This window comes from Neovison vison, chromosome 3, assembly GCF_020171115.1.
Source record: "Neovison vison isolate M4711 chromosome 3, ASM_NN_V1, whole genome shotgun sequence".
Taxonomy (NCBI): domain Eukaryota; kingdom Metazoa; phylum Chordata; class Mammalia; order Carnivora; family Mustelidae; genus Neogale; species Neogale vison.
Genome location: NC_058093.1, coordinates 68,442,296 through 68,469,331, shown reverse-complemented (window position 1 = coordinate 68,469,331; position 27,036 = coordinate 68,442,296). Strand labels below are relative to the sequence as shown.

Here is a 27,036-nt window from a genome sequence, read left to right as displayed (position 1 = left end):
GTCCAAAGGGGTCTAGTTACTTTGCTTCTCCTATGTCTGACAGATTTTACTGATGGAAAGCTGATCTCAGGACATCCAAGTTGGGATTTTGCCATAAGCATTGAACAAATCAGATTTTAAAAGTAACGTTTATGCCCTGAGTGTAAAGCTTAACCAACTGAGCCACCAGCAGGGAGCCTGCTTCTTCTTCTGCCTGCCGCTCCCCCTGCTTGTGCTCTCACTGACAAATAAATAAAATCTTTTAAAATAAAAAATAATAAAAGTCAAGTTCAACTTATATCCCATTTTTGATGTTATACAATACCTCACTTACTGGCACACATTATAAACATGAGGCTTTGACTTTTAATGGTTCCATATCAAGCAATTTATTTATACTCTAATAAAAATAAAGTAAGATTATAGTAAACAATTTATCATTACTTTGGGTTGTTTTCCTGTTGGACTTCAACATCTTCAGAACCTTGTCACAAATCACAACACATATACACCTCGTTTTACACAAGATATATTTCAATAATGGTGTATAAATTGATTTTTTATAAACTGATTTATTATTTTACATTATTTATAAAACATTTAGGCTAACTTCTTTTTCAAAATTTTATTTATACATTTATGCTAACTTCTAAATTATCCTCAATTAATATGTGATGTCAAACATTTTGGCTTTAGGCTATATCTAGTTTCCTTTCTCTCTTGCTACCCATCCTACCCCCAACAAACAACTGATAGAGGAATTTATTTAAAATAAAACAAATCTATACTAAGAATATTCCTTATTTGGAGAAATCACACAGGAAAAACAAGATTACTAGGGAAAACCTTAAAGAAGTGTGTTTAAAGGTGACAGGTGTAAACTCTTAAAAGCAAAAAATGGGAGGAATGATAATGAAAGCCTAAAAGCCATTTGTGACGTGAATGGACCTAGAGGGTATTACACGATGTGAAAACCTTAAGTTTTTTTAACAAGACCAAAAAGTTTATCATAAGTATTTAAGAATCATATCATCACACATTAGCATATCACAACTAAGCATTTATTATACTGTTAAGAAGGGAAGCGATTGCAGTGGTATTTCAGAAGCTATATATTTTTTAAAATGTAATATATGCTCATAGACTCTAAACAGTATTTTAAAATATACAATCTCTCCAAAAGAAAATATTCAACTAAAGATAAGATAGATAACTTTTAATGTAAGTAAATGTTACAAGATTTTAAAATTAAAGTCATCATCAGATTTTCCATAACACAATGTACAGAAATTTCCAAACTTCCTGTACAGAGCCAAATAAGCTCTACTCTTGAGCGAGGCGTTCAAGAACACGTCGGTAATCTTCCACAAGTTCCTGAAAGCTTTCTTCCAGCTGTTCATGTTGCATGCTTATTTCTATTTGGTTCATCTGGTTTGTCAGTTCTTCTGGTCTGAGACATTTTCTCATTTTAGCAAGATCTCTCTGCTTTTTCTAAGCAACAAATATAATTATTGGTTAGACTAAGAAGGAAGATAAATTTCTTTATATTCTTTGAATTTTAAGTCTCTACTATTAGAAATAAGATTAGTAGGAATATGCCCAAATTTGTCCCAGTTTTTTCCTTAAAGAAGCCTAAACATAATGTTTATGTTATGTTTATGTTTATGTCAAATCTAAAGGGAGTTAACAAGACTTGGAATTTCATGTCAACTGATGGTAAATATACATGTCCCCTCTACAAAGCATAATAAAAAACTGTACAGACTCACAAATTTCTTTAATAAATAAATATATTAATTGAAGAAAGACAACTGAGATTAAGTGCTATTATTCTACATTTTGGTATTCAATCATTAATTCATTGCATTAATTTTAATTCCAAACTGCCTTTTTCCTGACACTAAGTTCATCTCTAAGTTTCCCTACCCAGTGATATATTTATGGGCCACATATTAATTTTAAGATAAACCTTTGAAGAGTTTCAGAAAGATAACCCAAAATTGTCACACTTTAAAAAGATAGTATTAACTACCACTTACTGAATTTCTAATATCCAGAAATACATTTTATTATTAACCCGCCCTACCCACATTTTACTGAGAAGGAACCCACCATGCTGGGCCAGAAGAGAACCAGTAACAGCTTTCAGGTAGGACACTGTGTCAGAACAACACTGTTAGTAATGCTGGGAATGGGACTGGAGGACCAAGTTAGCAGCTACTGCAAAGATTCAAGTGAGACGATGAAAGCCTCTACAGACCAAGTCAGTAGGAGCACAAATGGAAGGGAAAGGAAATACTGGGTGATAAGAGGAATGAAGAATGTCTCCAAGATTCCTGGAGAGGTGGCTACACTGCAATACAGTAAGGAAACACTGCAATATATGCAACTTTCATACATTTTGCTTAAATTGTTCTAGATTAATATATCTTCTTTTACTAGAACATATAATGAAGAGTTAATTTTACATAAAGATCAGAAATCACATAATAACTCATGTAATCCTAACAACTCCATAAGATTGGTAGTCTAATTTTCTACAGTTGATAAAGAAAAAATAGGATATGGGAGTTCAGTAACTTGACACAAAGGCAGTAAGATGAGTGGCCAGGATGCAAATCCTAACAATCTGGTTGGAAATCTGTATTGTTTAGTTCCTATATCTAATTCACTTTCAAAAAAACAATTTAAAAAAACCAAACTCTAAATACATCCAAAAAACTAATAAAGGCCCCTTAAAAAGAACCCTAATAATTCTGGAATACTAGGCAAATGTGTCATGATTACTACTTAAAAAGTCCAAAATTAAGCTAAATTAATAACCACACATTTTAAAAATTAATTAATTAATTGATTTTTAAGTAAGCTCTACACCCATCATGGGGCTTGAATTCATGATTCTGAGATCAAGAGTTGCATCCTCTACCAACTGACCCAGCCAGGTGCCCCTAAACCATATGTAAAACAAGGTGGCAACAATGTTTGGAGATAAGCCTTCCTAACACTACAAAAAAATTAGGTTGATCCTAGTTTAAATTGGTGGAGCCAGTAGTAAACAAGGTTGCTATTACTATAACCAGAAATTTTAAAAAGTTAGCTTCATTAATATAAAACGCCCTTCTAAAGCAGTACTTCTCACACTTCAATGTGTATACAGATCACCAGGGACATTGATAAACGCAGATTCTGACTCAGTAAGTGTAGGGGACAAGAATCTGCATTTAAAAAAAAAAAGATTTTATTTATTCATTTGTTAGAGAGAAAAAGCAGGGGGAGAGACAGGGAGGAGAGGAAGAAGTAGCTTCCCCACTGAGCAGGAAGCCTGAGTGGGTGGGGAAGGAGGGCATGCCTCCATCCCAGGACCTGAGATCATGACCTAAGGCAGACCCTCAACTCACTGAGCCACCCAGGTGCCCTCAAGATTCTGCATTTCTAACAAGCTCCTAAGTGATGTTAATGTTACTGATCACACTATGAATATCAGTTTCAGAGAACTGAAGAAAGTTCAAATTTAGGGAAGCCTGGGTGGCTCAGTTGGTTAAGCAACTGCCTTCGGCTCAGGTCATGATCCTGAAGTCCTGGGATCCAGTCCTGCATCAGGCTCCCTGCTCGGCAGGGAGTCAACTTCTCCTTCTGACCTTCCCCCGTCTCATGCTCTCTCTCTCTCTCAAATAAATAAATAAAATCTTGGGGAAAAAAAAAAGAAAGTTCAAATTTACTGTTCCTAAGACCCACCAGGACAGTATATTCCTTACTATTCAATCATATGAATGATGAATGCTTTGTTTCAGCTGTAAAAGTTAATTTTTCTGCCAACAGGCATAACTGCACTATATAAGAACATTTAACTTAAGAAAGCAGTTCAGGAAGTAAAGGGTAATTCATCAGCAAACTACTGTGGCGTCTGATAGGAATAGAAGCTATTTTTCTAAATTGCTAACCAGTTATAACATTTATTAGATAATCTAACCCCACTGCTTGAAGATACCGCCAATTATTAAATTCTTATATATATAATAGAACCATCATACTAAATTCTTAAATTTTTTTTTTTAAAGATTTTATTTATTTATTTGAGAGAGAGAAAGAGACAGTGAGAGAGAGCACGAGCGAGGAGAAGGTCAGAGAGCGAAGCAGACTCCCCATGGAGCTGGGAGCCTGATGCGGGACTCGATCCCGGGACTCCAGGATCACGCCCTGAGCCGAAGGCAGTCGTCCAACCAACTGAGCCACCCAGGCGTCCCTAAATTCTTAAATATTTCTAGACTAACAAATTTTGTTGCAAATAACCTATAAAATGAATCCTGTGCCAGTAACATACTGTTTAAAATTATTATGCTCTTCTTAAATCTGAGAGCTTACATCCTCAGTTTATCACCCCCCAACCTTCAATTACTTCATTGGGAATCAGAATTAATCACCACTGTAATTTTTATTGGCATGACAGAAAATTTATGAATTAGCAGTGCCTGGGTGGCTCAGATGCTTAAGCATCTGACTTCTGCTCAGGTCAGATCTCAAGAGTCCAGGATGCAGCCTGTTTTCAGTCTTCCTGATCAGTAGGGAGTCTGCTTTTCCCTCTGCCTCTCCCTCCTCTCCCCCGGACTCATGTTCAGTGTGTCCATGCTCTCTCTCTCTCTCAAATAAATAAATAAAATCTTTTAAAAAGTGATAATAAAATAAAACACAGGAATAAAAATACTTATAAGTAGCTTTATGGAAAAAATATAAAACTATATATTTAAGCTCCTTGTGAACATGTAAGGTATGATTCAATTTAAACATAACTATTTTGAGGTTATTTGCTTTATTGGCCTTTAATGTTCCTTAACTTGTATATATTCCATTGTCTATATGTACGATATATTACAAATTATCTTTAAAACAGTGTGTAAAAAAACACTTTAAAAAATCCCAAACTGATTTGAGGATCCCACCCCTATTCAACAAAGTGATAATACCTTGGGAGAACAAATGAAACAATGAAAGGCAGAAACCCTTAAGACTCGGATATTCTATAAGCTTGAGAATAATTTTTTCCCCACCAAAAACAAAAACTTAATTCCTTCACAGATTAGAGCAGTTCATAATTTTTAATTAACGAGAACAAAGATGGCACTATTTTAAACTTATTTGTGTTAACATTTGGCTTGGATATGAATTTTTCCAGAAAATAATCCTTTCTTCTTTATTAGCTTTCACATGTTCCCGAAGGACTTACAAATTTGATCTCAAAAATGCTACCACCTCTAAGGGCTCCTTAATTGCCTTCGGTTGAACTAGTTAGTCAGTTTTGTGAAGTACAGAGATAAGGTTCTTTTGTACAAATTTTAAAATAACAATGGAGGCATATTAATTCCAAAGATTTGTCAAAAGACATCTTTTAAAACATGCACCACTGAAAAAAACAAAACAAAAAACATGCACCACTGTATTTTATTTCTTTCTGTTCAGTTCCTAACTATAGAGGCATTTCCATTTTATGGAAGGGAAGCCTAATACCCAGGTGTTAATAAGTTGTCAACAGTTAGACAATTTCTAAAAACCAGACCTGAAAACTGAGTTTCCAGATTCCAAATACAGTGATATTAACTATGATTCTATATTTTATATTTGTAAACCAACTAAGAATTTAAATATTCCCATGAAACAATATAAAAGCTTTAATGCTAAAACCAAGCAGCTACACCAATTTTCTTTTAACCAAATGGTTCAAATTTATCTTTTTTTGAATATCTGAAAATGATTTCTGTACTAGAGATGGAATTTCTTTTTGTGCTTTAAAAAAATGATTCTAGTCGATACAGGTTATCTTTTGGCAATGATACAAATGAATTAGCAGTGTTTAAAAACTTTTAAAGAAAAGTACAAGTACTTCTAATAGCTACCCAAATAATTTCTTAGTGGGAGAGTGTGTTTAGACTGACAGGTAACCTTGATTCCTCAAATAAAGGCAGTACAGAATTTGCTACCAATAAATCAATTAATTTTGTACCTCAGTAATAACAGTGACAATCTAAATTATAATTTATTTTCATGAAATATGAAAGTAAACATGTAAATTTTATACTCCAAACTTTCCCCATTAGGCATAATTTTAAAGACCTTAAAAAGTTTAAAATCACACTCATTATTAAGCAATTTTACTTTATTTTTAAATATAATTTTATATCTGAGAATAGTATAACAACACAAGAAAGTACCTAATTATCAAACTGGAAAAACAAATTGAAGAAAATCATCTGCATCCATTCAACAAGGAAATCCCAGCACTCCTCCCATGCCCACTGGACATTTAACTCATCCCTAGACTTTCTTAAAGTTTGTGGTAGGTTTCCTACCCCAAGAATTGGGACTATAAACCAAAATTAGGGGAGGGGCACCCTCAAGCTTTCTTGTTTTTCTCAGTGGGATAGAATACTGGATAACTGAACTTATTAAAATGTACATTAGTATAATACAGTTCAATCAAGCATCTGAAAAAGTTGTAATCTGTGTATGAGCTTTAGTGCAAGGATGGTGATACTCAGCTGTGTTAAGAACCTAGAGTTTAATAACCAATTTGCAGCTGTCTTTCAGATAGGCCAACTTGTTTGCAGGGTGAGGATACTTAATAGTGAAAAAGTCAGATCATTACCATTCCTTGAGAGTAAAAAATACTTGCTTTTATGAACTATAGAAATTCCTATTTGGCATGAGTTTGTGACTGCTTACATTTAGAATTCATCATCTCTCATGGGCTACATCTGCCCAAATTATTTGAAGTCAAATAATGATCTGAGATGCATAATTCAATAAATCATTTTATTTTACTACAACAATTTTAATATAGGCATACCTCAATTTATTGTGCTTCACAGATAATTCTGTTTTTTTGTTTTTTTTTTTAAACAAATCAAAGGTTTGTGGCAACCCTGCATCAACCAAGTCTACTGGCACCATTTGCCCAGCAGTATTTGTTCACTTCATGTCTCTGTGTCTCATTTTGGTAATTACTGATTTCAAACTTTTTCATTACTATTATATTTGTGGTGGTGATCTATGATCAGTGATCTTTGATGTTACTATTGCAATTATTTTGGGGCACCACAAACTGAGCCACAGAAGATGGTAAACTTAGTGTTGTGTGTGTTCTGACTGTGCCTCCCTATTCCCTGAGACAAAACAAAATTGAAATTAACCCTACAATGGCCTCTAAATGTTCAAGTGAAACGAAGAACTGCACATCTCACACTTTAAATCAAAGCTAGAAATGATTAAGTTTAGTGAGAAGGCATACTGAAAGCTGAGATAAGCCAAAAAGTAGTAGGTCTCTTGTGCCAAACAGGCAAAGTTCTGAATGCAGAGTTCTTGAAGGAAATTGAAAGTGCTACTCCAGTGAATGCACAAATGATAAGAAAGCACAACAGTCCTATTGCTGATATGGAGAAGGTTTTAGTGGTCTGGATAGAAGACCAAACCAGCCACAACATTCCCTTAGGCCAAAGCCTAATCCAGAGCAAGACCTAACTCTTCAATTCTCTGAAGGCTGAGAGAGATGAAGAGGCTGCAGAAGAAAAGGTGGAAGCTAGCAGAGGTTGGTTCATGAGGTTTAAGGCAAGAAGTCATCTCTATAACGTAAAAGTGTAAGACGTGAAGTAGCAACCGTTAATGCAGAAACTGCGACTTCTCCAGGAGATCTAGCTAAGATAATTACCGAAGGTGGCTACACTAAGCAACAGATTTGCGGTGTAGACAAAACAGCTGTTGTCTTTTTTTTTTTTTTAAGTTTATTTAAGTAATCTCTATACCCAATGTGGGGCTCAAACCCACGACCCTGAGATTAAGAGCCACATGTTTTTTTTGTTTTTTTTTTTTTTTAAGATTTTATTTGAGAGAGAGCAAGAGTGGTGGGGAGGGACAGAGGGAGAGAGGGGGAGAGAGAAAGAGAAGCAAACTTCCAGCTGAGCAGGAAGCCAATGTGGGGCCAGATCCCAGGACCCAGAGAGCATGACCCTGAGCCCGAGGTAGAAACTTAACCGACTGAGCCACCCAGGTACCCTGAGTCACATGCTCTTCTGACTGAGCCAGCCAGGTACCCTAAAATAGCCTTCTATTGGAGAAGATGCGATCTAGGACTTTCATCGCTAGAGAGGAGATGCCTGGCTTCAAAGCTTCAAAGGATAGGCAGAGTTCCTTGTTTAGAGTGTAGTCACCAGTCCCTAATGCAGCTGGTGACTAAAGTGAAGTCACTGCTGACCATTCCAAATATCCTAGGGCCCTTAAGGACCCTGCTGGTTTTACTTTGCCTATGCGCTAAGAGAACAACAAAGCCTAGATGACAGCATCTGTTTGCAATACAGTTCACAGAATAATTTAAGTTCACTGTTAACACCTGCTGCTCAGAAAAAAGTATTTCTTTTAAAAAATTCCTGCTCACTGACAATGTACCTGGTCAACCAAAAGCTCTAATGGAGATGTACAACGAAACTAATGTTGTTTTCATGCCTGCTAACACAATATCCACTCTGTAGCCCATGAATTGAGGAGTAATTTTGATTTTCAAGTCTCACGATTTAAGATAGCTGCTGTAGATAGTGATCCCTCTGACAGACTTATTCAGAGTAAACTGAAAACTTCTGGAAAGGATTCACCATTCTAGATGCCAATAAGAACACTCGAGATTCGTGGGAAGACACAAAATATCAACCTTAACAAAGGGAATATGGAAGTTTATCCCAACCCTCATGGATGACTCTGAGGGATTCAAGACTTCAATGAAGGAAGTAACCACAGATGTAGTGGTATATGTGCTGCTGAAGCGAGCACAACCACAGATGTAGTGGAATAGCAAGAGCACTAGAATTAGAAGTGGAGCCTAAAAGTGTGACTGAACTGGTGCAATCTCATGATAAATGCTGAACAGATGAGGAGCTGCTGCTTATGCATGAGCAAAGAAAGTGACTTCTTGAGATGGAAACTACTCTTGATGAAGATGTTGTGAAGGAGTTGGAATATTACATAAACTTAGTTGATAAGGCAGAAGCAGGGTTTGTGAATACAGACTCCCAATTTTGAAAAAGTTCTGTTGTAGATAAAATGCTATCAAACAGCATCGCATGCTGTAGAGAAAGGAAGTCAATTGATCGGACAAACTTCACTACTGTCTTACTTTAAGAAACTGTTATAGTCAACCCCAACCTTTAGCAACCACCACACTGATCACAGTCAGCAGCCATTAACATCAAAGTGAGACACTCCACCACCAAAAACATTATGACTCACTCCAAGTTCAGACAATAGTTAGCATTTTTAGTAATAAAATATTTTTAAATTAAGGTATGTCAGTTTTCAAACATAATGCTATGGTACACTGAGCAAAATACAGTATAGTGTAAATGTAACTGTTATATGCACTGGAAAATAAAAAAACTCATTTAGCTTGCTTTATGGCAATATTCACTTTATTGTAGGGGTCTGGAACTGAACCCACCATATCTCTGAGGTGTGCCTGTACTGTGAAATGCTGCCATGATAACATCTAATTACACTGTTCTATACGCCCCAAATTTCAGCATAAAGACACTTTATAGATGGAAAATTAATATTACTTCAAAACTCAAAACTTTTGAAAAGAACAATTCTTACCAATTTTCTGATGTTTCTCAAGAGATAAATATCAAAGAATAAAATGTTACTTTGAACAATTTGGGGGTAGAGAGACCATTATAATGTATTATAACCCATTATAGGTAGTCCATAAGACAGAAACTTTTTAGATTTGTCATTCATTTATGTTCTCAGCTATTGTACTGCATAAACCTACAGGTATAGTGTATATAAATGTATCAGCCACAGGTCTGGTGCTCATTAATAATTTATTGAACAAATTAACAAATATTCTCCCCCATCAGCTTACTGCACAGCTGCAACTATCATAGCAAATCCTCATTTACACAAGTTGTCATGGGCACTATCTACCTTAATAATAGTCAGAGGGTGAGGAGGACAAACCTGATCTAAGAGGGGAAGTTTCTGAGAGAAATATATGGGAGATGAGAAAATGGGTAGGGGTAGAGGGCAAGAAGAAAGACTGTGAAAAAAAAAAAAAGTAAATAATATTGTGCTGCAGTTTCAGTGACGGTAAAGTACAAAGGTTAAAAATGGCAACCAAGGCCATATTTAGGAAGACGGGAGCAAAGGCAAACACAATATATGTAACAACTAGGAAACTAGAGACTTAGAACAAGTTTAAAACAAACTTGAGACTTTTAACAAGATTATTTATTTAGGAAAAGTCTGAGCATTCAGATTTTTAAAAGATGGCAAACAAATGAAATAAAAAGTAACTATGAGTAGACCATCCTTGGGATTACTTTTCAAGTGAATGAAAACAGATCTATAGCTCAAAAATTACGACAGTAAGACTTTTTATAACTAACTGGAAGAATATTTTCATGTTTGTAAAAGTTAATTTAGGAAAATGATTTGGACTGTCCCATACACTGGCAAGTGTTACACTTTCTTCTCCATTTTATTTTATTATTTATTTATTAAAAACATTTTTTTAAAGTAAACTCTACCCCTAATGGGGGGCTTGAACTCTCAACCTCAAGATCGAATCACATGCTCTATAGACTGAGCCAGTCAGGTGACCCACTTCTCCCTTTTATTTATTTACTTATTTATTTGTTATTTTCTAATGATTTTACTTATGTATCTGAGAGAGAGAGAGAGAAAGAGCATGAGTTGGGGAAGGGCAGAAGCAGATTCTCCGCTGAGCAGGGAGCCCAATGCAGGGCTCATTCCCAGGACCCTGAGATGATGACCAGAGCCAAAGGCAGAAACTTAACCAACTGGGCCACCCAGGTGCCCCTCTTCTCCATTTTAAACAGTTACAAGAATATAAATGTTTAAGACTCTGGAAAGTCCTACCTTATATGGACTAATTAGTCTTCTTTTAATGTCCAGTCTATAGCTTCTGTATTGTTCAGCATTACTCATGTCAGTTACCAGTAGTCGAAGAATTTCATAAACTCGCCTAGCATGTTGCTTAATGAAACAAAAGAAAAACATGAACATTTTAATTACAAAATAGAGACATTTTCCCAAAAGAACACAGGATACACTGAGTATCTGCTATGGGCCAGAAATTGTACTAGGTACCAGATGAAAAACAGTAAAAGATATCTCTGCCCTTGAGGAGCTAGCAGCCTAAGAGGTAACACAAATGACTGAGGTATGGTTAATTTAATGATGGAAATATGTGTAGGGTATTATGGTAGCACAGCCTGGGAATGGCATAAATCTTAGAAGAAGATTCCTGAGGAAAGAAAACCTGAGCTAAATCTTAAAGGGAAGGGACCATGCCAGTCTAGAAGGAGGAGAGGGCACTGTGAGTGTACAAGTGCACATAGCATGCACATGCAAGACTGAGGCGGCTTGACATGGCTGAAGCACAAAATGAAAAGTAGTGAGTAGAAGTAACGTGAGGACAGAGCAGAAGCACAGAACCTTACATGATATATTAAAGAGTTGGGCTTTTAGCTAGTAGGTGACAGATTTTACTTTTTATTTTATTATTAAAAATTTTTATTTATTTGTTTTAGAGCAAGAGTGTGAGCAGGGGGAGGAGGAGAGGGAGATCATCTCCAGCAGACTCCATACTGAGTACAGAGCTGGATGTAGGGCTTGATCCCAGGGCTCCAAGATCATGACCTGAGCTAAAACCAAGAGTCATATGCCTGACTGACTGAGCCACCCAGGCACACCAAGGAGATGGATGTTAAATGGGGACATGAGCAAAGCGCACAAATGAGTTTTAAGAAAAGCGTTATTTCAGCTACATAGAAATGGTAGCAAAAAGAAGGACAGGGAGATTGTGAAGCTGTGCTATTCAATCAGGCAAAAAATGATGAAGGCATGAACTAAGAACCAGTAAGAACACTAAAAGAACAAAAATTCTAGATATACAGAACAGGAAGGACTGGGTGTGGAGGAGAGTGTGGAATGACAGTGAGTTTTCACAGCCTAGGAGAGATTTAGGAGGCAGCAGAACATAAAAATCTAAAGAAAACGCTAGTCTAAGAATGAAGATTTAAGCAGTATCAGTATATAGGCATGAGTTAAAACCACAGTATTGGTTAGGAAAGCATAAACAGTGAAAAAATGAGGAGGGTCAGAACCCTGTAGTACAGTGACAGTTACAGGGCAGAGAAAAACAAAGAAATATTAGGAAAATCAAGAAATCTTGGTATCACTGAAGCCAAGAGTAACCCATTGTTTGTGTTGTTTCACTTATATACTTATTGGGGATAGGGGAGAGATCAGGTGTAGGTAGATTGGGAAGATGATGTTTGAACTTTCAGAAGGGACACCTGAACAAATGAGTAATATATGGCAAGGCAAAGATGAGTAACAGGAGAAGGGAGTATCAAGGGCAAAAGGCATAGTTAACATAAAGCAATATACAGGGAAGAAAGATGTAGCATAGCTGGGAAATAAGAGGTTTAGTAATGCCAGGGCATATAGGAAGGCGGTAGAAAGTTGAGTCTACCAAGGTTGGCAGGGTCCAATTATGACGGGCTCGGTGTGCCATACCAAGTTTTAATTCCTTTAAGAAAGAGGAAAAAAAGCATGATTTTGAAAAATGTGTTCATATTCTCTTTCTTTTAAAAGCTGAGCAGTTGATGGGCACCTGGGTGGCTCAGTGGGTTAAGCCGCTGCCTTCGGCTCAGGTCATGATCTCAGGGTCCTGGGATCGAGTCCCGCATCGGGCTCTCTGCTCAGCAGGGAGCCTGCTTCCTCCTCTCTCTCTCTCTCTGCCTGCCTCTCTGCCTACTTGTGATCTCTCTCTGTCGAATAAATAAACAAAAATCTTTAAAAAAATAATAAAAAAAAAATAAAAAAAAAAATAAAAGCTGAGCAGTTGAATAAATTCTCTAAAGGTTTGATATACTCTGGACATGCCAAATATTTCTAAAACATACATTTATCTTAAAACCAGGAAGCTATTAAAGTGTTTTAAAAAGATGGAAAGTTTCAGTTCAAATTAAGCTATTGAAGGTCAGTGACCAGGAAACATTTTTTATCTTTCTTTTAAAAAAAAAGATTTATTTATTTATTTATTGGGGGGGGGAGAATTTTTTTTTTTTTAAGATTTTATTTATTTATTTGACAGACAGAGATCACAAGTAGGCAGAGAGGCAGGCAGAGAGAGAGGAGAAAGCAGGCTCCCTGCTAAACAGAGAGCCCCGAGCCCGATGCAGGGCTCGATCCCAGGACCCTGGGATCATGACCTGAGCCGAAGGCAGAGGCTTTAAACCACTGAGCCACCCAGTCGCCCTAAGGGAGAGAGAATCTTAAGCAGACTCCCCACTAAGCAGGGAGCCGGATGTAGGGGTTCAACACCACAACCCCAAGATCATGACCTGAGCTGAAATCAAGAATGAGATACCCAACTGGCTGAGCCACCCATATGCCTCCGGATACTTTTTCTATATACTCGTGGGAGTATAAGAGGAAAATCTACATTGGAGAGTTGGATGAGATCTCCCAGGTGGAGTAAGCAAAGTGAGAGAAAATGAGGACTGAATAAGGAACTCTGGGGGAGAATTATCTTTAGGGAACATACAGAAGAGTAAAATCCAGTAAAAGTATCTCAAAAAAGATGTAATCATAGTACTAAGTGAAAAAAAATCAGGAACTATAACACCTTAGCAACAAAGGAGAAGGTAACAGAATCATATACTAGTCCCTATTATTAGAATACCGTTCATCTCTCTCTCTCTCTCTCTTTTCTTCTTTTAAGATTTATTTATTTTGAAAGAGAGCATGCACATGAGTGGGGGCCCAGGGCAGAGAGAAAGAAACCCAAGAAGATTCTATGCTGAGTCCTGAGTCCAACACGGGCCTCAAACCCAGGACCCCAAGATCATGACCTGGGCTGAAATCAAGTCTGATACTCAACCAACTGAGCCACTGAGGCACCCCTCACATACCTTCATAATCCAAATCCTACCCATTCTTCCATTCTTCAAAGTTTAGATCAAATGCATCTCCGTCCCATGAAAAACTGATTCCCTTGCATACACAAATACAATAAACTAAACTCCCTCCTCTGAACTGCCAGATTACTTTTTCTATACCTATTTTAAGGGTATTTACTACTTGAAAATTCAAATATATAGAAGTATATCTATTTCTTCACATGTATTAACTATTTTACCATTTCAAACATATTCTTAAAAAGTAAAAATCATAATATCCATTTTGTTCTGCCTGTTACACTTAATACAGCCATATCAACTATCTTCCTATTCTATTAATGAGGAAATTAAATTGCCCTAAGTCACAGACTAAGTGGTGTAGCCAGATTTTAACACAGACAATTTGGCTTCAGAACCTGTACTCTCAACCACTGCTACTTCCCACATATGTATTCTTAATGTACTTGCAATGTTTAAGTTACATACTTAAAAAAAAAGAGAGAGGGGCGCCTGGATGGCTTGGTGGGTTAAGTCTCTGCCTTCAGCTCTGGTCATGATCTCAGGGTCCTGTGATCAAGCCCCGCATCTGGCTCTCTGCTCAGCAAGGAGCCTGCTTCTGCTTCTCTCTCTGCCTGCTGCTCTGCCTACTTGTGATCTCTCTCTCTGTCAAATAAATAAATAAAATCTTTTTTTTTTTTGACAGGCATAATAAAGTTTATTTCCTGTTCACTTCATGGTCCAATGACAATCACTAGAACATATTCACAAGATTTTAAATAAATAAAATCTAAAAAAAAAAAAAGAACAAGAAAAATAACTTCTTATAAAAAAAAAAGAGAGAAAGAAAACTTCAAAACTGAAATTTATTTCTTCTACAGAATAAAAATACCTTATTTATTTTGAACTTCTGTTGTGCCTCGATTGCCATGTCTTCACTGAATCCTTGCATCAACTTTTCCCGAGAAAAACAGGGCAAATCTTGACAAAGCTTCACAAGCACAAAGTCTCTTAATTTCACATAGCTTTTGGATGGATCTTCAGCTAAAGAAAAGGCAGAGTAACATTTCCCTTATCCAACATAATTCATCATTTGTGATCTTAATATACATGGTAGGCTAGAAAAACAAATTCTTGAACGATACAAGGCAAAAGTTACAATGAGAAAGGATTACTCCTTATTAATCAAACAACAGCATAATTATCTTTACCATATAAAATTATAGGTCCAGTCCTTTTGCAAAGACATACAATATCTGTGAAATCAGAGCTACTCCTTTCAAATATAAACTTTTTTTTTTTTTAAGATTTTTTATTTATTTATTTGACAGAGAGAAATATCACAAGTAGACGGAGAGGCAGGCAGAGAGAGAGGGAAGCAGGCTCCCTTGCTGAGCAGAGAGCCCGATGCGGGACTCGATCCCAGGACCCTGAGATCATGACCTGAGCCGAAGGCAGCAGCTTAACCCACTGAGCCACCCAGGCGCCCTCAAATATAAACTTTTTGATGGGTGTTATCTACCGTATGCATCTTAGTTTTATTTTCAATTAAAGTAGCTATATAAACAAGAGATTCAAGTTTAGATAATCAATTCCTATTCTCCGATAGCTATGGCTTCTGAAGCTCAATTTAGAAGTCCCTTACTTATAAGTCCCTAATCCAATAATCATTATAGTCTGCCATACTGCTTTTACCCAGTAATAATAAAAAAGAACTCTTTGTTTTTTGTCTTAAAAAAAAAATAAAAAGCAAATCTTTTCTTCATTTTTTTTTGTTTTAAAGAATAAAATGATAAAGATAAAAAGATAAAAAGAAATAAATGATAAAGATAAAATGATTTTTTGTTTTAAAGAGTAAAATGATAATATGATTTTGGTCCTTTCTTCAATGCATCTGAACAGCATAGATCTTCCTTTATGTTAGTCTCTTATGTACATTAGACTATGTAGTGGACAAGGAAAACATCAAAACATGATGGGTAGAAAGAAGACTACACAGAGAAAATCAGTTTAAGTCCCAGTTCTGCCACTCATAGATGTAGGACCATAGGCAAATCACCTGACTTTTCTGAGCTCTTGCTTTCTGATCAGTAGAGGGCTTAAAACAAAGAATGTTAAATTCTGAGCTAGTTCATGGATCATAAGACTTAATATTGTTATAATACCAATACTCTACAAATCATTCAATGCAATCCCTATAAAAATCCCTCAGTTGGCCTTTTTGTTGCAGAAATTAAGTTTATCCTAAAATTCACACAGATACGAAAAGAATCCAGAATAGTCAAACAATTTTGAAAAAGAACAAAAGTTAGAAGACTCACATTTCCTGATTTCAAAAATTACTACAAAGCTTCAGTAATCAAGACAGTATGACGCTCGCATAGGACAAATAAGCAGATCAATGAAACTGGGTTGAGAGTCAAAAATAAACCCTTACATTTACGGTCAATTAATTTTTGAGAAGGGTCCCAAGACAAATTAATGAGGGAAAGAATTGTCTTTTAAAGATTTTGTTTGTTTCAACAAGAGAAAGAGAGAGATCACAACTAGGCAGAGGCAGGCAGAGAGAGAGGGGGAAGTAGGCTCCCCGCTGAGCAGAGAGCCAGATGCGGGGCTTGATCACAGGACCCTGAGATCATGACCAGAGCTGAAGGCAGAGACTTAACCCACTGAGCCACCCAGGCACCCCAAGAATTGTCTTTTAATAAATGGTAATTGGACAACTGGATCTCCACAAGCAAAAGAATGAAGTTGGAGGAACAGGAGAAGGGGGTATCAAGGGCAAAGGGCATAGTTCATGTAAAGCAATATACAAGGAAGAAAGATGTAGCATAGCTGGGAAATAACAAGAGGTTTAGTAATGCCAGAGCTCATAGGAAGGTGGTAGAAAGTTGAGTATACCAAGGTTCATACACAAAATTTAATTAATTTAATTTTTAAAAATTTAACTAATATACAAAAATTAATTCCAAATGGATCACAGACCTAAATGTAAGGGGTAAGACTATAAAATTCTTAGAAGAAAACATAGAGGAGTAAATCTTCACGACCTTTGGTTAGGCAATGGCTTCTTAGATGATAGAGCCAAAAGCACAAGTAACAAAAGAAAAAAAAATAGATAAATTGGGTTATATCAAAATTTAGAAATTTTGTGCTCAAATGATACCATTAAGGAAATGAAAAGACAACTTACAGAATGAGAGCAAATATTTGCAAGTCATATATGAGATAAGGAACTTGCATCCAGAATTTTTAGATATGTTTTTCAATTCAATGAAAAAAAGAGAACCCAATTTAAAAAATCACAAAGGATCTAAACAGACATTTCTCAAGAAGAAATACAAAGGGACAATAAGCACATGAAAAGATGCTCAACATCATTTGTCACAAAAAAAACCAACAACAACAAATCAAAACCACAATAAAATACCATTTCATCCACTATCCACTAGAATGACTAGAATATGAAAGTAACAAATATTGATGAGGGTACAGAGAAACTGAAGCCTTCATACTACTGGTGGAAATATAAAACTGGTACAGCCACTTTGGAAAACAACCAGGTGGTTCCTCAAAAGGCGAAACATAGTTACCAGATTTTCCACCATTTCTACTCCTAGTTATGTACCCAAGAGATATGAAACATAGGTCCACACAAATACTTGTATACAAATATTCATTCCAGGAGCCAAAAGTAGAAACAACTCAAATGTCTATAGATTGATAAATGGATACATAAAACTTGGTATATACACAATGGGAATATTGTCAATAAAAAGATATAAAAGTACTAATATATGCTATTACAAGGATGAACCTTAAAAAATATGCAAAGTGAAAGAAACATCGTATTATCATATGACTTCAATGTCCAGAATAGGCAAATCCATAGAGACTAAAAGTAAATTAGTAGCTGCCTAGAGCTGGAGGGGAATAGGTGGTGAGGGTGGAAGAGTAAAGGAACAACTGCTAATGAGTACTGGGTTTCTATTTTGGGAGAAAGGAATATTCCAAAATTAGATTATGGTAATGGCTACACTGTAAATATCATTTCAAAAATTGTACAATTTAAGTGAATTGTATATGTTAACTATATCTCAATAAAGCTGTTTATTAAACAAAAAGTCTGAGCAAGGGGTAATGTTTTATGATTCTGAGTCATTATCCAATCCTCCATTAATTCTATCTGTATGCACTGAATACTTTTTTTTTTCCTTTTTAAGATTTTACTTATGTATTTGACAGAGAGCACAAACAGGGGGACAGGCAGGCAGAGGGAGAGGAAAAGGCAGTCTCCCAGAGGAGCAGGGATCCTGATGTGGGGCCTGATCCTTGAGCCACAGGCAGACGTTATTCTATCTGTATGCACTGAATACTTTTTTTTTTCCTTAAGATTTTACTTATGTATTTGACAGAGAGCACAAACAGGGGGACAGGCAGGCAAAGGGAGAGGAAAAGGCAATCTCCCAGAGGAGCAGGGATCCTGATGTGGGGCCTGATCCTTGACCCACAGGCAGACATTTAACCAACTGAGCCACCGAGGTGCCCCGCACTGAGTACCTTCTTAATGCCTCCTTGTGGTATTAACATCATATATATGTAATTATTAAGTAAATATTATATGACTATTGCTTTAAAGTAAATCCTGGCACTGTATCAGTTTGTTATGAAATTATGGTTTATTAGGAATGTACACAGATGATGAAATCAACAGGGAACAAAATAACTAAAGTACAGATCCTGTCAAAAGCCAGAGACAAACAGAAAATCCTAAAAGCAGCAAGAGGAAAACCTCTCATCAGAAACCACAGATGGCCAGAAGTCAGTGGGGTAATCTATTCAAAGTACTGAAAGAAAATAACTGTAAAACAAGAATTTTTGTTTTGTTTTTTAAGATTTTTATTTATTTATTTGACAGAGATCACAAGTAGGCAGAGAGGCAGGCGAGGGGGGGGGCAGGCATTTTCATGAATTATCTTGTGGTTATAAAATGTGCCTTTTTTCTCTTGTAATTTTTTTCATTTTGAATGGTATTTTTTCCCAGTTGTTTTTTATTGTGATAATGCTTAAATTCATCCTTTGACTCTCAGCCTTTGAATCTAAAATATTTCTGCTGGAGACAGTATATAGTTGGATCTTTTTTTATCCAGTGACAATCTATGCTTTTTTAAAGATTTTTATTTATTTATTTGACAGAGAGAGATCACAAGTAGGCAGAGAGGCAGGCAGAGAGAGAGAGAGGGAAGCAAGCTCTCCGCCAAGCAGTGAGCCCGATGCGGGACTCAATCCCAGGACCCTGAGATCATGACCTGAGCCAAAGGCAGCGGCCTAACCCACTGAGCCACCCAGGCGCCCCAATCTGTGCTTTTTGATTGGAGTCTTTTTTTTTTTTTAAAGATTTTATTTATTTATTTGACAGAGAGAGATCACAAGTAGGCAGAGAGGCAGGCAGAGAGAGAGAGAGAGGGAAGAAAAAAGGCACATTTTATAACCACAAGATAATTCATGAAAATGATGTTACAATTATAAACACACACACAGCTAACAAAAGGGGTCCAAAGTAAATGAAATAAAAGCTGACAGAATGAGGGAGAGAAATAGACAACTCAACAAAAATAGCTGGAAATTTCAATACTACTCAATAATGGCTAGAACAACCAAACAGAAAAATCAACAAATATAGAGAAGACTTGAACAGTTCTATCAACTAACTTGCCTAGCTCATAGTTAGATAACATTTCACCCAACAGCAGCAGAACATACATTCTGTTCAGGCACACATGGAACATTCTCCAGCATAGATCATATGTTGGGCAAAAAAATCAGTAAACAATGGCCATGGGCCAACTCTCACCCATGGAAACAGAGAACATACATGGCTTTGCAAGGCATAAGATATTTATTACCTAGCCCTTTAAATAAAAAGTTTATGGACCCCTAAGGTAAACCATAAAACAAAACTCAGTAAATGAAAAAGAACTGAAGTCATATAAAGCATGCTCTCTGACAACAACAGAATTAGATATCAATAGGAGGAAATTTGGGAATCCACAATATTTAGAAATTAAACAACATGCTTCTAAACAACCCATGGATCAAAAAGCCATTAGAAGGCCTGAACACCGGGCTGGCTCAGTAGGTGGCGCATTCAACTCTTGATCTCAGGATTGTGAGTTTGAGCCCCACACTGGGTATAGAGAGTACTTAAAAAAAAAGAACAAGATATTTTTAAGGGAATTAAAGCATTTATGAAAATGTATATGATCAGTTAAGGCAGTGCTTATATTCATATAGAAATATACATGTTACACATAGGAGTATTTATATATTTAAAAATCTGTATTAAAAAAAGGAGGACATCAAATTAAATTAAAAACCTAAGTTTCAGGATGCCTGGGTGGCTCAGTCAATTAAGTGTCTGCCTTCAGCTCACGTCATGATCCTGGGGTCCTGGGATCAAGCCCTGAGTCCAGCTCCCTGCTCGGGGTGGGGTGGGGGGGCCTACTTCTTCCTCTCCCTCTGCTGCTCCCCCTGCTTGTGCTTGCTCCCTCTCTCTCTCTCTCAAATAAATAAACAAACAAAAAAACCACCTAAGTTTCAGTCTTCATTAGAATAAGAGGAAACTGAACCCAAAGAATTAAGAAGAAAATAATAAAACTCAAAGTGGGAATCAAGTAAGTAGAAGACAAAAAAATAAGTATTTGTGAAAACAAAAGGGATTTTGTATAACCAAAATAATTTTGAAAAGGAACATGACTGAAATACTTTCTGACTTCAAAACTCAATAGAAAGGCTGAGGCACTACTGCTGCCAGGGACATAATGCCTAAAAAGGGAGAAAGGGAGGCCATGAACGCCTAGCTAGAAGTACATGAGCCCCTAGGAAAATGATACACAGCTCTAGGCTGGAAAGCTTAAGGCCCGGGAGGAGGAGAAGCAAGGAAAGAAGCCGAGGATGACAAAGATGACCACCAGCAAAGGTGTGAAAAGGCCCATCAACATTAAGAACCACAACCCAGTGGCACAGATAATAAAAAAATAAAACAAAGGGATCTGGACAAGACAAACGAGTTTTCAAGGAAAGATAAGACAGAAAGCAAAAGACCATTACATTAAAATGCATTTAGTGGGAAGACAGAACAAGCCAAGGTTGACCTCACCTGGCTGGAGATCAACCATAAAGAGCAGAAAGAAGTACAGGAGGTCACGAGGAAGAAGGAAAGCAAAAAATGATGCAACTTTATCAGGAAAACAAATGCAATCACTTACTCTAAATATGTACGATATGTACGCCTGGCCTGTGGGAGGAAGTGGGCCCTATTACCAGAACCGCTGCTGTCTCTGACCCACTCTATGCCCTGGGGCCATTTAAACAGCCCTTCAGCGTAGAAGCCCCCTGGTGGTCTGGGGCCTCCTCTTCATCTTCCTGGCAGAAAAGTCATTTGTGGGGGAAAGGAGAGCTGGGGGACTGGGGAGGGAATAGCGGCTTTGAGACAAAAAGATGAGGACTGTGTTTCCTATGGAACCAATGGAAAGGTTTTGTTTTCAGAATTTAGAACCTCTGTTTTGTCAGGCTGATTGCACCTTAAGGGGGAGTTGTGCTGGGGTCAGCTACTGATGAATTTGCAACAACCAGACCCAGACTGCGTTGCCTGGGTGCTCACTCACAGAGAGACTATACTTAAGAGTCCCTGAGGGTCATGGCTTGTCCCTGGCCAGCTCCCTCTAACTGAAGCCACACCTCTCTGTCTCCCTACGCTATTTCCCAGCCACCTGGGCAGGGCCAGTATCCATTTTTAACCTTACTCATCTATCATTTCAAGAAATTTCTGTTTACTCTGCAACACCCAGGCAAACCACACTCCACAAATTCAATGTATGTATTTGGCATATTAAGCTTCACATTATCATTAAAAAAAAACCTCAATAGAAAGCTACAGTAAACTAATCAAGACAGTATGATACTGGCATTAAGGATAGACATATATAGATGATTAGAGTCTAGAAATAAATCTTTACATTTATGGGCAATTGATTTTCAACACAGGTACCAAGGCAATTCAATAGGAGAAAAACAGTCTTTTTAACAAATGGTACTGGGTAAACTGGATAGCCAAATGTAGTAAGCAGATGATTTTAGAAACTTACAAAAACTGCCTCAAAATGGATCACAGACCTCAATGTAAGAGACAGCAAATAGGGACTGCCTGCAAATGGACATGAGGAATCTCTTTACTGTGAAATATTCTAAAACAGGACTGTGGTGATGGCAGCAAAACCAGGCAGATACACTAAAACACACTGAACTGTACACTTAAAATGGGCAAATTTTATGGTATGGAAATTATACGTCAATAAAGTTGCTTTAATTAAACCTCTACTAAGTGACAAAAATTCTCAAAGAAGCATCTCTTTAAAACAATTTTTTAAAGTACTAACAGATGAGGCTCGAACTTGTTCAATGTCAATTTTTCCAAGTCTACCTCTTCTAAACTGATTTAGAAAAAAGAACTGTGTTGCTGACATCAATTTGAAATAAGATTTAGTATGAGTGATAGCTTAAGTAACTTATATGACCTCAGAAGATTAGGAAAAAACATATCCTAGAAAAAAGAATGATAATTGAGAAAAATCTAAAAACTCATGCCACATTCCTATCAGAAATTTTCACATAAATAAAATGCAAAAAATTTCCATTTAGCTTTACCTAAGCTGTTACAGACTGACAATATAAGGGGCCAAGTCACCATTTCAATATTTAAGCACTTTAACCAAAAGTGTCAGACTGAAAATGAACTTGAAATACTGATACTCAGTAATTCGTGACACCTTTCAATTCCTTTGCTTCTGTGCTACAAAAATAAGCAATGCATTTAAAGGATGAAAACTGCTTAAGTATAAATCTATAGTGACATGCAAAATAAAAAACCAAGTTTTTTCCAAATACATTATCTAACAACTTAAGTGCTTGTTCTACCATTTTTTTAAAAAACCTCTCCATATCAATGTCCTACATTAGAGATAAAAATCATATAAAATGAGACAGCACAAACCACCTAAGGATAAAAAACTTATAGATAATATTCTAAAATATTCCATTCCAGTATTATAAGGCACATTTAAAGGACACTTATAATTAGCTCTTAATACACAACTGAGAGATTAGTAATACTGACATATACTCCAGCCCAAGATCAGTTTCAATTGCCAAATGCAAATCTCTTCATAATTCTAGAAGAAACAATTCACTGATTCAATTTACAAGGTCATACAAATGAGGTGTACTCAAATGCTTTGTATCTTAAGTTAGTGACATTCTCAGAAGAAAGATGTACGTGATATAAAGAACTGCCTTCCAGTATTTTACTTTAAAATTAAGTGCTAAGGGGCGCCTGGGTGGCTCAGTGGGTTAAAGCCTCTGCCTTCGGCTCAGGTCATGATCCCAGGGTCCTGGGATCGAGCCCCACATCAGGCTCTCTGCTCGGCGGAGAGCCTGCTTCCTCCTCTCTCTCTGTCTGCCTCTCTGCCTACTTGTGATCTCTGTCAAATAAATAAATAAAATATTAAAATAAATAAATGAATAAATGAATAAAATTAAGTGCTAAAAAAAAGAAAATGAGTAGAAATTACACAATAAACACCTATCTAACTTGTACCACAGGCCCATCAATGTTAACTTTTAATTATTACTATATCTGGCTGTGTGTGGAGTAAGCAAAAAGCCATGTCAACATAAAGAATATTCAGGATTGCAAAGGGAGATCTTGAACCTGCTGAAGATCCACAAAGTTAGGGGCCCCTGGGTGGCTTAGTTGTTGAATGTCTGCCTTCAGCTCAGGTTGTGATCCCCATACTGGGATAGAGCCCCACTTTGGTCACCCTGCTCAGCAGGAAGCCTGCTTCTCCCTCTCCCACTGTCCCTGCTTGTGTTCCCTCTATTGCTGTATCTGTCAAATAAACAAATAAAATGTTAAAAAAAAATCCACAAAGTTAAAAATATATATACAAAATAATGGAGAAACAGGCAACTAAAATGACTAAAAAGTGGAGAATTCTAGTATTCTCTTTTAAAAAAAGACTGGGTATGGAAATCTAAAAGATGTATCTTCATGAAAACAGCTGATAAGGCATTTTTAGTAATGTATAATGCTGAGAAATGTTAACAGTGAAAATAAAAGCTGGTATCTAGTTTTCAAATTCAGAAGTCCTTTAGCACTTTTAGCCTTTTCTCTTTGGAGACTTCAGTTTGCCATGAATAAAGGCTACCACTATTGATGACTCTTCACTGAGATTTAAGAAATAAAATTCTTTATCTGCTAATTGGTGCTAAGTATTAAGGACTTTATTGGTTGGAGTAGACAGAAGAAAATGGTTAAGAGGCTTCACAGAAACAACTCCTGCTGGCACACTACCCACTACAGAATACAAAGACTACTTATGTGAACTCTAAGTCTCCAGATTAAAATCACCAGAAAGTCCCTTCGTGTAGCACCAAGTCCAAGTTCTATAAAGTAAACAGAAGCTAAACAATTTTTAGCTTAGTTAAAAAGAAGTACCATCACTTTTATTATGTTTCTATAATTTTTTGGTTAGCTAGTAAAGGTGTCACTGTCAACTTAAGCAGTTACTTCTTTATCTCCCAAATTTCTAAACTGTTTCACAGTAGCATGAAAGTCAGATGAAAAAATAATTCAACTCCATAAACATGGAACTCCCTTTTAAAAACAAAATGTTTTCCCTCCAGTATTTTATTAAGCTATACGATGAATTCAGAATCTTTTTTGAAGTAACTTTAATTTTACTTACTCTGGATAAGGAAAACCACTACATTACATGAAAGCTAAAAATCTGCCTATTAGCCTATTTATATTATTTTCTTTTTTTTTTTGACAAGCCTACTTATATTCTTATTAATCCCATATCCAGTACTTTTTTTTTTTTGGTGTCTTTATACAAAGTGGTAAAATAAAATTCTAAAACAGCATTTTTTAAACAAATTAAATTTTAGTGTTAAGCAGTATAGTTTTAAAAACAAAAATGTGCTCAAACTGTTATGAATTAATAAAATGTAATACCTAATTTGGGTATGAATATCTGGTATAATATTTTTCATTAAAAAAAAAAAGGGTGATTTTCAGTTTAATCAGCAACTTTCTGAGTTAACAAATTTGAAACAGTATTACTCAGGGAAAAGAAAATATTGACAACATAAATGTTCCTGGGGCTCTTTGTTCTGTGCTAACTCACATCTATCATCTGTAACTCCATCTAATGATGGCTTTAAAAGAAGAGTCTCTGTCCTTCTCCTAAGCATCCTATTCACAATACTTCTTCTCTGGCTAATTCATAATGAAAGATGTTTCCAAAACAAATAGCCTTGCATTTCACTTTATAAACTGCTGGTGTGAAGGCATGCATTTTAGGAATAAAAAACACATGCCTTGAGAAATGTGTATTCGATTCAGGAATTATTTGCCTTGATTCTTCTTTCTCAGTAAGGTTTAGAATATTCTTCCCCTACATGAAAATTAGAGCAAGGCCTCTGAGCAATGCAATGGTTGGCCAGATAAGCTGAAATAAGTCACAACACACTTACAAAGTACATATGCCTAATCACAATTTCCCTAATATATATTCAATTCATTATCTTCAATTTGTTCAATTCATAAAGCACTTCTTACTTGAATATACAATCCAATCCCACCAAAGGCTTGTAACTTAAAATGTAACTATAAGCAATCTTTACATGGTTCTAAAAATATCCCGAGAAGGTTGTTATTTAAAACATAAGTTAAAACAAAATTAATCAGTAAAGAAGAGATTCTTTAGGAAGGGTCTTTCAGTAACAAATCAAATTTTACATACCTGTAATATCAAGAACAGAAGGAGATGCAATGTAGTATCTATGAACTGTTTCAAGAAGTTGAGCACCATGGCCTTGACCTTGAAATGGAGTCAGTATCAGCATCTGACTACAGTAAAGAAATGATTGTAAAATTAAAATATCCCACAATATGATCTGTTTAAAACTACAAATCACTGTGTATTAAGAACATTTTCAAGTTAGTGGGTTGTTTTTTTTTCAGTCGACCTTCAAGAAATCCAAAAATTATTGAGATACTCAAAATTGGTTTAATCTTCCACAGTTGCAAAGGGAACAATGAAATAAATCAGTACATAGCCAATGAATAATGGTGATTTTTTTAAACAAATCAACACTATTATAACAAGTATTGGAAACTTCAGCAGTTCCTTCTTCTGAAATAAAAGACAAGGCACGTGTTACACCGCCAATTACCTTACACGTGGCCGGGTTTTGTCTGGGTACACATAGTAATTATAGACTGTCATGTAGCCTACGGTCGCAAAGAGCGTAGCTCCATCCTTATTATACTTCTCAAATCTGCAGATAAAACAGAAAGCCAAGCAGGTCAATTACAGTCGCGCTCCCATGCAGTGTCCATTTTCTTTTCCATTCTCTGACTGAATTTTCAGTGTCAGCAAGCTACTCTGTGAGGGCCCAATGGGTACACCTGCTATGTTCTGAATGTACAATTCACTTAATTGGTGTGCAGCAACTTGGATAAATCAGACCTCTTTACATCACTTCAGTGCACTTGCCTATTATAAAGATGAATAGGTGGCAAGTAAAAGAAAACACAGGCAAAGCTCATTTTACTGTTTAAGCCTACATTCAGGGTCCTAACGGACAACAGCATTTAATTCAGCTCTATTCTCAAGGTCTCCGAAAGCATAATGAAGGAAAACTCAAGTCTCATAAACAATAGTTTTTCTTTCCTGGGAAAAATATCATTATACTGTCCCAATAATTGGGCCGCCACAATTAAAATGCTGGCTTTGTGGAGGTAATAAGGTCTACTGTTGCTTTAGAACTGTACTTACACTAGAAAGTAGTGCCATCTTTCATCATCCACGTCAATAAAGCTAGCAGTTTCAATAAACCACATCAAAAAGGTCTGAAGCCTTTCATGATATTCTCGAAAGCCTCTACATGTCATGTCAGCCTAGGGAAAAAGCCAGGAAAAGTCAGGTGAAACTCATCACAGAGGTAAGTGAAAGTCTGTAGAACACAA

At 36.4% G+C, this 27,036-nt stretch overlaps 1 protein-coding gene across 2 annotated transcripts in view; it reads right to left on the bottom strand.

Moving 5' to 3' along the window:
* Window positions 1–343: 343 nt before the first annotated feature.
* HAT1 (histone acetyltransferase 1) overlaps window positions 344–27,036 on the bottom strand; it is a 59,496-nt gene continuing 32,803 nt past the window's right edge. For both annotated transcript variants that reach the window (XM_044242336.1, XM_044242337.1), the window contains exons 6-11: window positions 26,846–26,967; window positions 26,241–26,345; window positions 25,808–25,914; window positions 14,836–14,987; window positions 10,894–11,010; window positions 344–1,470 (exon numbers count right to left, since the gene is read on the bottom strand). In XM_044242336.1, coding sequence (XP_044098271.1) covers window positions 1,303–1,470; window positions 10,894–11,010; window positions 14,836–14,987; window positions 25,808–25,914; window positions 26,241–26,345; window positions 26,846–26,967 — 771 coding nt within the window. In that variant the 3' untranslated portion in view covers window positions 344–1,302. The remainder of the gene's footprint in view (window positions 1,471–10,893; window positions 11,011–14,835; window positions 14,988–25,807; window positions 25,915–26,240; window positions 26,346–26,845; window positions 26,968–27,036) is intronic.